The following is a 12,400-nucleotide window of genomic DNA, read 5'->3' on the forward strand; positions in this document are numbered from 1 at the left end:
AAATGTACGAATACCTACCCAGCGAGCTTTGTCTTTCGTTAGTCCGTTTGCGGAGGATATCGGTGCCCTCCAGAGATCGATTTGGATCTCATCTGCGCGCGATACTAGGTGATCCTAGGATCTCCACTGATTAGACTGGTAAATATTTGGTAATTTTGGAGGTCTGTGATACCACTCTCTAACGCACATTTACGGATCAGCGGTGTGATACTGTTCTGAGAGTGCGAAGGATCAGATTACGCGAAAACTTTATCTACAACTATTGCCATGTGAAACGTAATTATACAAAACCAATGAAACAGTCTTATTTGAAACAATAACACTTCCGGAAACTCTACTTCAGAGTATTCATATTACTCTAAATATATTCTCCTCGTCTAATGTTTAACATTTCTACTAGAACCTCGATAAAAATTATATTTCAAAATACTGATACGAATACCTCAAAAAAATTCTAAAGCAAAGGGTTAATTCCTCAATAATTTTTAAAAAATTCTATCTTAAACTACTCAAATGACTACTTTACAAGTTCTAAGACAAAATGTTGATTCTTCCATTGTGATTTAAAAAAGATATTTTAGACCGCTAAAATGAATCGTTCAAAAAATTCTAAAGCTAGGGGTTAATTCTTCAGCAGTGACACACGGATAAATTGTCCACCCTTTCCACGTGGCGCGTATTTTTCTCGGAGTCCACCGGACAACACGTGATCGATAAGTGATCTCTTTGGTAAACGAAGATCGGTGAACGTCACCGAAACCACTGACCAGCGCGGGTGTCGAATGTTTGACAGGACTGGATGGGCTAGTTTCTCTCGGTCACAATCCGCCCTCCGAGAATCTTCGGTTCGTGTATTATAACTCGACCGACGATCCGTACCGGGCAACGACACAACCGTCAAACGATACGACATTTTAAGCCTCCGAGAAACTGCAGGGCATCCCGTGGGAACTGCATTCGAGGTTATGTCCGACAAAATAGGAGATCGTCAGAACAACAGCCCTTTCTTTCGAACACCAAAATCGACGGACGCAATTCTTCTTCCTACTCGTCTTTGTATTAACCCTCTGCGGACAAATGTCTACATTTCGGCGAGATCAGATGTCCACATTTATAAGACAAAGTGGCAAACAAAGGATTTAATTAGTCAAACAGCAAGAGATCATCGCGTAGTTTACTTTCGCTATTAATTAAGCAATCAATATACAATATTAACTCAATCTGCTGAAGGTTTTGTACATTTCGAAGAATCTTCGTCTGCAAAGGGTCAAAGATTTCTTTGGAGATTTGAACAATTATGCTAATAACATAGGGCAAGGCAATGTTTCGTATAAATTTGAAGACATTTTCGATAACAGAAATGAGGACCAATGGAGACAAAAGAAGATCAGAATAGCAATATTCACGATTTATTTTGATCGTCCACTTCCCGTACCACTAAATTAAATTTAGGACTCGTGTCGCCAGTGGTTCGACACTTAACTTGAATCTCGAATTGCGAAACGGTTCGTTGCCGACTTTCGGCGAGGCTTAGTTTATTAAAATCTACTGTCATATTGACGTACTCAACGTCTATTTCGCACGATTTAGTTTCATCGCGTAATATCCTATTAACCACTCGAATATAGAGGGAAGCCAAACGTTCCTTTGATGAATCAGATGTTTCCTTTGATTCATAGATCCCGCGTTGAACGACCGCGATCCAGGGAAAGAGAGAAAGAGAGAGATTAGGGCTGGGGCTAGCTGGGAAGGGATACCGTTGGCGCGGTGAGATATTGAAACGTGAAAGATGGCGGCCAATAAATTTCGGCTGGTCGAGCGAGTCGCTTAAATAGCGTGTGCCGGATCAGAATGCAGATTATAAGATTAACTCTAATCTTGAAATAATACACAGGCGTCGGAACGAGGAAGTCGGCGGGAGCGGTTTGTAACGGTGCTTTTATCAAAACACACCGGCGGAAAATACATTTTTAGCGTGTCAGCCGATCGGGAACGTTTCCTCGTTAACATCTAAATTTCCAGTGTTCGGCCACCCGATATGCGCGGCGGGATTACGCGAGCGTATTTACGTCCGGAAAGAATGGAGGCGGCCGATACGTAATCGCGACGAAAACCGTCCCCGGTATTTATCGTGTCGTATATTTATTATTTTAGGAACTCGATTCCAGAATCCAGCGGCGATCGAGAAATAAAAGAAACGAAAGAAGAACCGTGCGTTTTCATCGGTGATTTCAGTGTTACCGGGAGTTTTTTTCAGCGCTCGTGTACATATTTCTATCGGTACTGGAGAGCACTCTGAACGGCTCTGCTTGAAATTCCAAGAGAGCAACCGTGTGTTCGATTTGGGAACCTGATGAGGAAATAAAACGAAAATCAATTCGCTTAGGTTGGCACTATATTAAATTTACTTTTTGGAGGACAGTTAACAGAATACAAACTGAATTGCAAAATTCGTTACAACAATATCCTCTCATGAATTCCGTAGTATATTTAATAGACTGCTAATTAGACAAATACTCTCAACAGAACGATCATCATCAAGAACTACAGAACTTAACACGTTGAACGCCGCACGATTTCATAAACGGAAATACACAGGAAAAATATAGTATTAACCCTTTGAACTCCGTAGGCGCCAATATTGCACCAGTTGTAATATTGAATATTTTTATGAATCGAAGGAACTACACTAAAATTATTAGATTTTCCATATATCCAAATTTTATACTAAGAAGGAAAATAAGAGATCGAAGGAATGTTATAGCATTTTTTATTTTCAGTAGAGATGCTATGATAATTAGTTGCAGTTGCTGATAAATTACAAAACCATCTGAAGTGCTAAGGGTTAAATCATTTCATCGAATTGCATTACTATTCGACGTTCATCTAACCGCATGTCACCGTATTAGATAACATTATTTATAATATAGAAATGTTTTCATACAATCATCGTTTAATCTAGTGAACTACAGTACTTCAACGTGTTAAAACTCTACGCAACTATCCAAACTTATCAACTGACAAATTCTCTCGAACAAACGCAATATTCGACACGTTGTATCCTATTCGTCCATTCGACATTGGATCATCCCGTCACAAACGAACTTCGAAGCAAAGCTAGAGGTAGCTAACGTCGAGTTCCACAACGACGTTACACGTATCGACAAGGTTGCGTGGGACGGTGCCTGTCCGTTTCGTTGTACAAACGTTTATTTACGTCGTGTTATGCCGCTGGCATTCTTCGGTTACGTGCATTACACGATAAATCGCGAGGAGCCCGTGTTTCCGAGCTCAGATGCTGTTTGCCGAGGAGGCATCGCCGATAACGGGGCACCGCGCTCGCTTTTCCTCTCCTGGGACCGGGCCTGGCAAACAAACCACTCGGCCACCCTCTTCAGCGGCCCGGCTTATCCGGGTATGGCCATCCGCAGCTCTTTACACGTGTTCCCCGGTTAGCCGACCAAATAGGTAACCGATCTGTTTGCCCGTCGCAGATTAAGAAACTATTGCGGCTTGCTTTATTTAAATCCGAATTAGTTGTTTCTCGACGCTTCACCGTTCTTGGGACTATCCTAGGAGATTCTTGAACTGTATTGGATCGAGTTGATTCTCGCTTGAGTAACGAATAAATTGAGTGATCAACTCTATCAACTCTAGGGACGAACGTAGACATCTTCGCGAGATGAGATGTTCATATGTACACTAAATCGCATGATTTAATTACTAGGACAGCAGATCAGTATGTTTCCCTGTTTCAATTGTCTAAGCAATCGATATAATTTAGCTGCACGTTTTCTATATTTTAAAGAATCTCTACAAGGGTTAAGTATTTTAAGTGGATAGCTTCTCAACGTGATTATAATAAATTAAGCAAATATTCAACTTTCCATTTGTTATCAGGTATTATCAACAGATCTATATAAATATTCTATGACGCCAAGATCCTAAACACAATAGACTACCAATCCACCCGGCTCTAACATTCGAACAATCCACAGGAATCAAATCAATGATAAAAACACTTCTATTCGTAAACCCGATGTTCCATCAATAACGCAACCAGGAAAACAAAGTCACCCACAAAGAACGATCCATTAATCACTAATCCCAACACAATGACTAAAACAACGTGCCCACTTGATATACACACATCGGCAGCCCAACGAACATCATTATCTCGTCGTAAACATACCGCCGCGTCTTCGACGATCACCCATCCCCGTAGCACCCTTGTAACGCTCTCTTTTCGTCACGAGCAATTATTTATCCGGTCGTTGGAGTATTCCGTCGGAGAATCGGAAAAAAGAGAAGGGAAAAAAAGGAGACGAAGAAGCGTGAAAGTAGTCGAGAATAGGGCTCGGTCGAGCTGTCGGTGGCAGGCGCACACGGTAGAGAGAAGTTAATCGGCCCAGTCGTTTAGTTTCGCTCCGTTTAGTTATATTTGGTTTCCACGGGGGCGGCAAAGAGGGAGGGAGACGCGGTGGTTCACAATTAGTCGGCGCGTAACTCGGTCTGATTTAGTGGCGTGCTGCCTGCCTGCCAGCCTCGCTAGCTGCGAGCGACGGGGATGCGCGTGTCACTCTTCCAGGATATTGCCGGCCGTGTTACGACCCGAAACCGCCGGCTCGTTCCGAGACTTTACACGCACGGGGAGCGCGCGGTAAACACCGAAACCGCGATCGCTATCTACCCGCGTGACGAATGGACCGCGGATTCTCGCGAATTCGACCCGACGAAATGTCTTGCCGCGTTTTTGCAGCTTTTTATGGGAGCACTTTCGTTTGCTCGCGATTTTCAGATGTTGCATGTTTGAACGGTTTATTGGGCTTCGATCGTTAAGCGTTGCGGATCTCTCGATTCTTTTGTAGTACAGTCAAACATGTTTTTGTGCGGTACATAGGGACCGCATAAAAGAAACAAAAAATGTTCAGAAATTTACGAAGTAGTGAGGAAGTAATTTCAAACAGAATAATTAAATTATACGTGGCATCATTTTAACGATTTGCGGACGAATGTCGACACTCCGGCGAGATGAAATTTTCATATTTCGAAGACTAAATCATAAAGAAATGCTGTAATTACTCGAATAGCAAGAGATTAGCACGCAGTTTCCTTTTGTTCTGTCAGTTATACAATTGATATATAATATAGCTTCATTTGTTGAAGGTTTGGTACAGTTCAAAGAATCTTCGTTCGCAAAGGGTTAAAAATTTTAGTTTCTCCTACATGGAGAAATTTTCACGATGCACAGAATTCACTGCTACTCGTCGTAGTCCAAAACGCGCATCTTCTTGTGGTGAACTGGTTCAAAGTCGTTTTCGTCACTTGAAAAACAACACCGTTGGAATTCATAAACCGCATAAAAAAAAAATCGTACAAAATAAATCGCACGAAAAAGAAATCGTATAGAAAAGGACCGCACAAAAACAGGTCTAGATGTATAGAGAGAGAGAAGTATAGGGTAAAGGAAAATTTCAAATGAATTAGATGAATCTACATGTTATTTATTTCTCTTGTGAATTTTTGGATGTTAGAAGTCTAAACTTTGGAGTAAATGTAGATACAGACTAGATATGAAATATTTTTCTTTTTGTATTAAATTGTTAAGGATGATATAGTATTATCGAGCGTAGTTGGAAATCATAGGGCGGGGAGTTAATGATTTTCTATTTATGCTACCACTTTGAGTAGTGGGATCTAATTCATTGTTTCTTTTTGTGGGAAGAGGTGTTGTTTGAGGAATATTATGAAGCTGAATTTTTATAAGATATTGATTGATAAGTAGATCGTGAAATATTGCGTTGAATTTGAATCGTTTCGCAAATCGTGAATCTATGCGTTGTCTTACCGATATTCGTCATCGAATTTATTCGCAGGGCGATGTAAACTTTATTTTCGAGTAGAACGAGAAAACACGCTGTATAACACGATTTTTGTATTATTGTTATTTCGATACTGGTGAATATATAGTCGGTGGGATACGTGTTCATACACTGATTTTACGTTGAAACGAAAATATTGTTTTCGGTAGGGCATTCTGTTTGAAAAGTATTTTGGTCGGAATGTTCATCTACTCCCACGCGATCCATGAACTTTTGAAATCTCCTTGCGAATTTCGTGTTGCAAACTCATCGTAAACGAAAAATTTAACACGGTTTCTTTTCTCTGTTCCATGGAGACTTTCGTACACTAACAAACGTGTGATATTCCACGATCTAATTCGACTACATCAAAATCAAATATTATCAGAGCAGACGTGTTTATTTAGTCTCAATCAAATTTAAATTCAAGAAGAAATCTACATCGAAATTCAAATCCAAATTCAAATCTAAATTCAAATTCAAATCAGAATCCAAATCTGAATTCAAATTCATACAGAAATTTAAATGTAGGCAGTTAATAACGAAGACATACTAAGAAATTACGTGCGAATTAAATATGATAATGAAGAAGTTAGATTACGTTGCAAGAAGGTATAATGCGTTTTGCAGTGTGGGCACAGGGCGAATTCCGAGACGAGATGAACGAGGGTTTGGCGACGCTCGATTTGACGGGTCACGGATCCCACACCCCCGGTGGCAGCAACCCCAGTAAACCGGGCGCGACGCCCAACGCACCCTCCGGTGGATTTTCCACCGCGCCACCCAGGTCCCAAACTAACAGGACACACAGGCCGGACATCCGAAAAGGTAGATCTAGCCACTATACCAAACTTTTCTAACGCATCCTTTCACCCTTTATTTTTCTCCCCAAACAGAAACTTTTCACATTTGACTTTGCGTTTCGCCTAGTGATCAAAAAGAATCAGGGCAAGGTACCAAACAATATTCTACAACGCTCAATCCTACAGAAGGCGGTCCAAATAATTTCCAAATACAACATTCATATGAACCTAACAAATATTTAATATTCGAATGATACGATTAATCTCCTAAGTTAATTCACTCTTAACAATTCACAAAAATCCAATTATCACTGCAAGCTCACATAATTTCAAAATAATACACCGTCAATACCAAGTAATCATTCACTTCGACCAATGTCCAGCGAACATAATAACATTAATCTCTACAAATCAGACTAAACCGTCACTATGGTTTCACTCGTTAGACGAACTGTCAAAAAGAAACAAAGGCGAAGACGTCGAAGACCCGTAATAATGCTGAAACGTTTATGCGTGCGATGGTCGAAGGCTCGTTGAAATTCGTTAAAATGAAAATCGGCGGCCGTGGGGAGACGTTCCTCGCGATCATCCCCGTCGGTTCTCACGGGCCGTAATATCAAATGATAATAGAGAGCCCGTGGAGGTCGGGCTCGCAGCGAGAAAGGTGAGGAAAATGCTGCCGTCGTTTGTTTGCACGTTTGTTCGGCACTTAGCCGACGCTCTCGCAGCCGCCCCAAATCCCCGCAAATTGAAATATCTCTCCGAGTCTTACGGTCTTGGTTAACAACAAACCCCGGGGACGGATCTCACTTCACTCGTTGTAATCCAGGGACGGGGGCGAAGCCTCTCGTGCTCCTTACGCGGGTCCAGCACGTTCCTCTTGCTACCGGCAAAGCTCCGACCGGTGTGTCTGCGGATTCAAAACTCCTTTTATCGTCGGACCGCCTCCGTCGAGCACCGCGACCGTCCAAACATCGTTGACCGAAATGATCCCACGGGAGGCGGTTAACGCTGGAACTACCGACCAATCGAATTGACTTCCATCAATTTTATTATGGAAACCTCGAGAGTTCATCGACTGAGACGTCAATTTGATCTACGATTCAGTTTGCGTATTAGCAAATTAGTTTCTTTGGTAAATTCTTCGAAGCGTCTGTTGTTTAACAATTGGAAAGAAGGAATTCAAGAATTCATCTATCTGATAGACATGGTGTCGATCTTTGGTGACTTTCCGATTTTACTTCATGATCGAGAATATGTCAGAGGATTGACATATTTTAGAGATTGTAATCGAGGTTCGTTTCTTATTGTAAATTGATGAACAGTTTCAGTGATATGGAATTGATATATTGAATTCCATGGGAAAACTTGGTTAGTTCAATGTTTAGTATCGAATTTAAATACTTTGGTATGACGGAAGATTTTTCGGTCGGTTTCGATGGAACTAGGTCCCGTCGCCGGCCAGTACTAAATAAATTCCAAATGCAGCGATAGAGGAAATCGAGCGATCTCGATACGGAACCGTAGCCGCGTATCAGTGCGACCTTATGTCGGTTAGGTACCTCTGTAAATAGGCAGCCTAAAAGATAGTTAGCGCGGCATCATCAGACGCGGCGATAGCGGTGCCCTTTGAAAAACTAGGCAATCGATCACACGGTTGTCAATGCGAGTAAGGGAAGTTAGCGATTTGCTGCCGGCGGCGGAGTCAGGGCGGAAAATGCCCTCACCTGTCACTATCATGACAAACACGTTCCTCTGGGGTGACGGGATGCACCGCCGCCATAACGGGAATAACTTCAGTGCATTAGTTCAAAGACTTTCCGTTGAACCTCTCATAAAACCGAATTCAATTCTACACAATATTTCAATTGTAATTTATAATTCTCCATACTGTTACTGATAAATTATACGTTTCAACGTTAAATTGTACGAACATGGACAATTAATGTAAATACATATTATGAAACTGCATAAAACATAAGTAATATGACTATCTTATTATATACTAATTATTAATTAAATTTATAATAAAATTAAATTTTGAATAACAACATTGTTCGTACCACTCTACAAAACGTTCCGTTTTTCAGTAACATTTTAGTTCCACTATCCATCGATTTATGTTTCTACAATAATTTCGAGGCGAAAGAAACGATATTATTTGGGATGAGACTATCTCAGTCGGGCCAATGTTTTTCGTAGGATAAGGCGTCGGTGTCTTCGTTGAGAATGTGATATCTTAACACGTTTCAGGTGTTCGGACACCTACAGAAGTGAAACACGAATTGGGAGCCGGCGGAGGGGTGGTTTCACCGGTCGGTGTGGTTGGTGTAAACGATGTGGACGATAAGGACGGGAAGAAGAACAAACGCCAAAGGCGGCAGAGGACGCATTTCACGACGGACCAGCTACGAGAGCTCGAACGGTTCTTCGCTTCGAATCGGTACCCCGACATGCCGAGCAGGGAAGAGATGGGTCAGTATCTGCGCCTCGCGGAGTCACGTGTCAGAGTAAGTAACATTCTTCAGAAATTATTCTAATATAGATACATCCTGCAATGCGAAGCTGCTTTACCTTATAATTAAATAGCAGTCATCGAAATTAATTCGATCTGTACATCAGAACGATGTAAACCTTTAACGCTTTGCGGACGAAGGTTTCTAGAAATGTATAAAACCTTCAATAGACGAAGCTAGATTATCCATCAATCGCTTAATCAATAGAAAAGGAAATTACGAGCTAACTGCCCAGTAATTAAATCACTTATCTGCGACTTAGTCTTCAAAATATGAACATTTTATCTCGCCGAAATGTCGACATTCCTCTGCAAAGGGTTACTATTACTTGGATCAAAGAATACTAATTGTCGATGATATGTAAACATTAAGTATATTTCCCTTACTTTTCATGGAGGTAAATTCAAATTAATTCAACGACGCAGTAATTAAAGACTCAAGAACTAATCAATTCCAAACCAACCACAACTAAACTAATGGGTTCACGTATTTAACAATAATTAAAGATCCAACATTCAGAAACGTATTGCAATCGAGCCGACTGATAGTAAATTGTGATTCGCCAAGATTATCACAATCATTCGATCTATTGATAATAGAATATTTTAATATTGATAATAGCGAACGTCGAAGGTAATCGTCAACAGAACTAATCTTACTCATTGCATCACGAATTATTATACAAATCCAACGATGTTTTCCATCAACAATTCGCGCCGACCAAAGATTCACGGCGCGACACGAATCCGAGCTAATGACTCACGCCTACCCGTGACTAATTGGTTTCGATTAAACCGCGCGAAATGAATCGATCCGCCGCGCCACTCGCTCGGAGTCACTCTTTTTTTATATTTCCGTCGAAAAGCATCGCTATCGGTTCCCTACCGCGTTATCGGCCAATCGGGCCTCTATCGATCATGTTTTTTCTCTTTTTTTTTCATTCTGAACAAACAATTCCGCGCCAACGGAAAAACGGTACCATCTATTTTTAATCGTCACCGTCTGCCGAGCGTCCCGTTGCAAATGACTTGCCGAATATGTGCCCGTAGCACGTTCCGTCCAGGGCTCGAATCCGAGCAACTTCGATCCCGGTTTGATCGAAGTAGCAGGCCACAATGGGCGCATTGATGCCGCGAAGTATCGATTACAAAGCCAACAATTCATACTCCCTGCGCGGCGATAGCTCGAGAGGTGCCTTGTCTGCGGGCATGACTAGCAGCAGGAAAATGACACTTATGCTTTAACCCTTAACCCTCCCGCTGTAGATGATGAGTTCACACATCATTCAAGTTTATTTCGTTTCTGAGCAGTTCCTCGTTTTGTTCTCGTGTTTATGCAACAAATCAGTTTTGCATTCCATCGCATCAATTTTGTAGTTACTTTATTAGTTTATCTTTTTACTATGTCTAACTTCCTGAAATCCATTTTAATTGGACGTTTGCTAAAACTTAGCCTTCGGTTCTAATTAGAAGCTCAATCTGTAAGTATTAGGTGTACATTGTGTCCAATTTGTTGATTGGTTGTAGCTATTTTATGATATTCGCAACGTTTGCATTCGATTCATTCCGAACTACATTCCTAATATTATTCCACGATTGAAATTCAAGTTCGCGTCTGAAACGTACAAAATGGAGCTGTCGCTGCCAACTACCGGTAATGCAGGAACCTAATACGTTCCAAGTTCAAGATAAATATTCCAGATAAATCAGTTGCATCCACTCGATGCACTGAAACTGGTATGCAACACACGCCTATCCAATCGCAATAATACAAACTCCAACGCATCGATCAATTACACTTCCTCTGTACAAACACCTTACAAAACTAGATTACATCCAAAATTTTCTCTACTCGAATGACCCATGTTCCTAAATCAATTATCCCTATAACGAAAACCTAGGCTACGATCTCCAAAGATTTAATCGAAGCATCAGAAACGAGTGAAAAATAAATTCTTCCTCCGAAAACGGAAGCTGAGGCACCATATCCACAGGGTGTCCCGCAATTTAAGCCTGGCCATCAGGAGCCAGGACAACGAGGTCTTCGAGCTGACAAGGCTCGCGGTTTCGCGCGTTTCAGCTAGACACCTGGAAACGATCATATCACGGTGGAGAGCTCGGTCGAAAACGTTTTCGGGACCGGGGACGGAAGAGACACGGGGAATACGATGGTGGGCAGGCACGGGGTCACGTGGGGTTGCGCAGCTCGCGAGGGAAGCTTTGCGCCGGTAAGCCCTCCTGGATTTATAGAACCACACAGAGCATGGCACGGTGTTCCCGCCACGGTGCTATACGCCATGTACCAAAATGCTGCGGATCCCGACTATCGCGGAAACCGCACGGATGCGTCCGCGAATCGTAACGTTCCCACAGCGCGCGGCATTCCTCGTCCTTTTTCCTCGATTTTCCTACGGTTACCACGGACGGTCCTGGAGGCTCCGCTAATTTACAGGCTCGACACAAACAATTTCGTTTTGCTCGAATTTGCTGGGAATTTCTGGAGTCGCACTGGGTTCAGTTGAGCAATGATCCTTGCCAGCGTGGGTTTAGGGCTATGAAAATTAAGTGTTAACCCTTAGCACTTCAAGTTGTCTTGTGATCTATCAGCAACTGCAATTATCATAGTATCTCTATTGAAAATGAAAAATCCTATAACATTTCTTCGATCTTTTATTTTCCTTCTCAGTACAAAATTTGGATGTGTGGAAAATCTAATAATTTGAGCGTAGTTTCTTTGAGGTTCACTAAAATATTTAATATTATAACTGATGCGATATTGGAACCTACAGAGTTCAAAGGGTTAATCTGTTAATTTATTGATTGAGTTGTATAGGAATATATAAGTGAAATATCAAAGATAGTTTTCCAGGTTCGTGAATATTCTTACTGTTAGAAGATAAGGTAGTAATGAATGTTTCGAATCGTGTGATGAGGAAACTGTAAGAGTTACAAAAGTTACAAGTTATATGACCCAGTTTTATTATCGGCTTTGCTGAATTATTTTTGTTATCCATGTGACTAAAATAAAGACTAGACTTCTATTAGGATGGATAGCGAGATCGGTAGGTGTCGATTACATTCCTAAATTATCTCTTTATCAGATAATAATTAGACTTCTAGCGATTTTCTTTAATAAGTCCGCATTGATCGTGGGCTATCGGGTGTCGTTTCATATCGCGGATGTCGGTGACGATGTTCCTGTCGCCAGAGCATCCGGCATG

The 12,400-nt window shown here is 41.5% G+C and overlaps 1 protein-coding gene across 6 annotated transcripts in view; it reads left to right on the forward strand.

Annotated features, from left to right (window-relative positions):
- Ptx1 (pituitary homeobox homolog Ptx1) overlaps positions 1 to 12,400 on the forward strand; it is a 40,370-nt gene that overhangs the window by 13,512 nt on the left and 14,458 nt on the right. For 2 of the 6 annotated variants that reach the window (XM_031977465.2, XM_076370757.1), the window contains exons 2-3: positions 6,492 to 6,689; positions 8,918 to 9,174. In XM_031977465.2, coding sequence (XP_031833325.2) covers positions 6,492 to 6,689; positions 8,918 to 9,174 — 455 coding nt within the window. The remainder of the gene's footprint in view (positions 1 to 6,491; positions 6,690 to 8,917; positions 9,175 to 12,400) is intronic. The other 4 variants (XM_076370760.1, XM_076370761.1, XM_076370758.1 and 1 more) reach the window with 3 other exon arrangements.

This window comes from Nomia melanderi, chromosome 9 (assembly GCF_051020985.1).
Source record: "Nomia melanderi isolate GNS246 chromosome 9, iyNomMela1, whole genome shotgun sequence".
In the NCBI taxonomy this organism is placed as follows: domain Eukaryota; kingdom Metazoa; phylum Arthropoda; class Insecta; order Hymenoptera; family Halictidae; genus Nomia; species Nomia melanderi.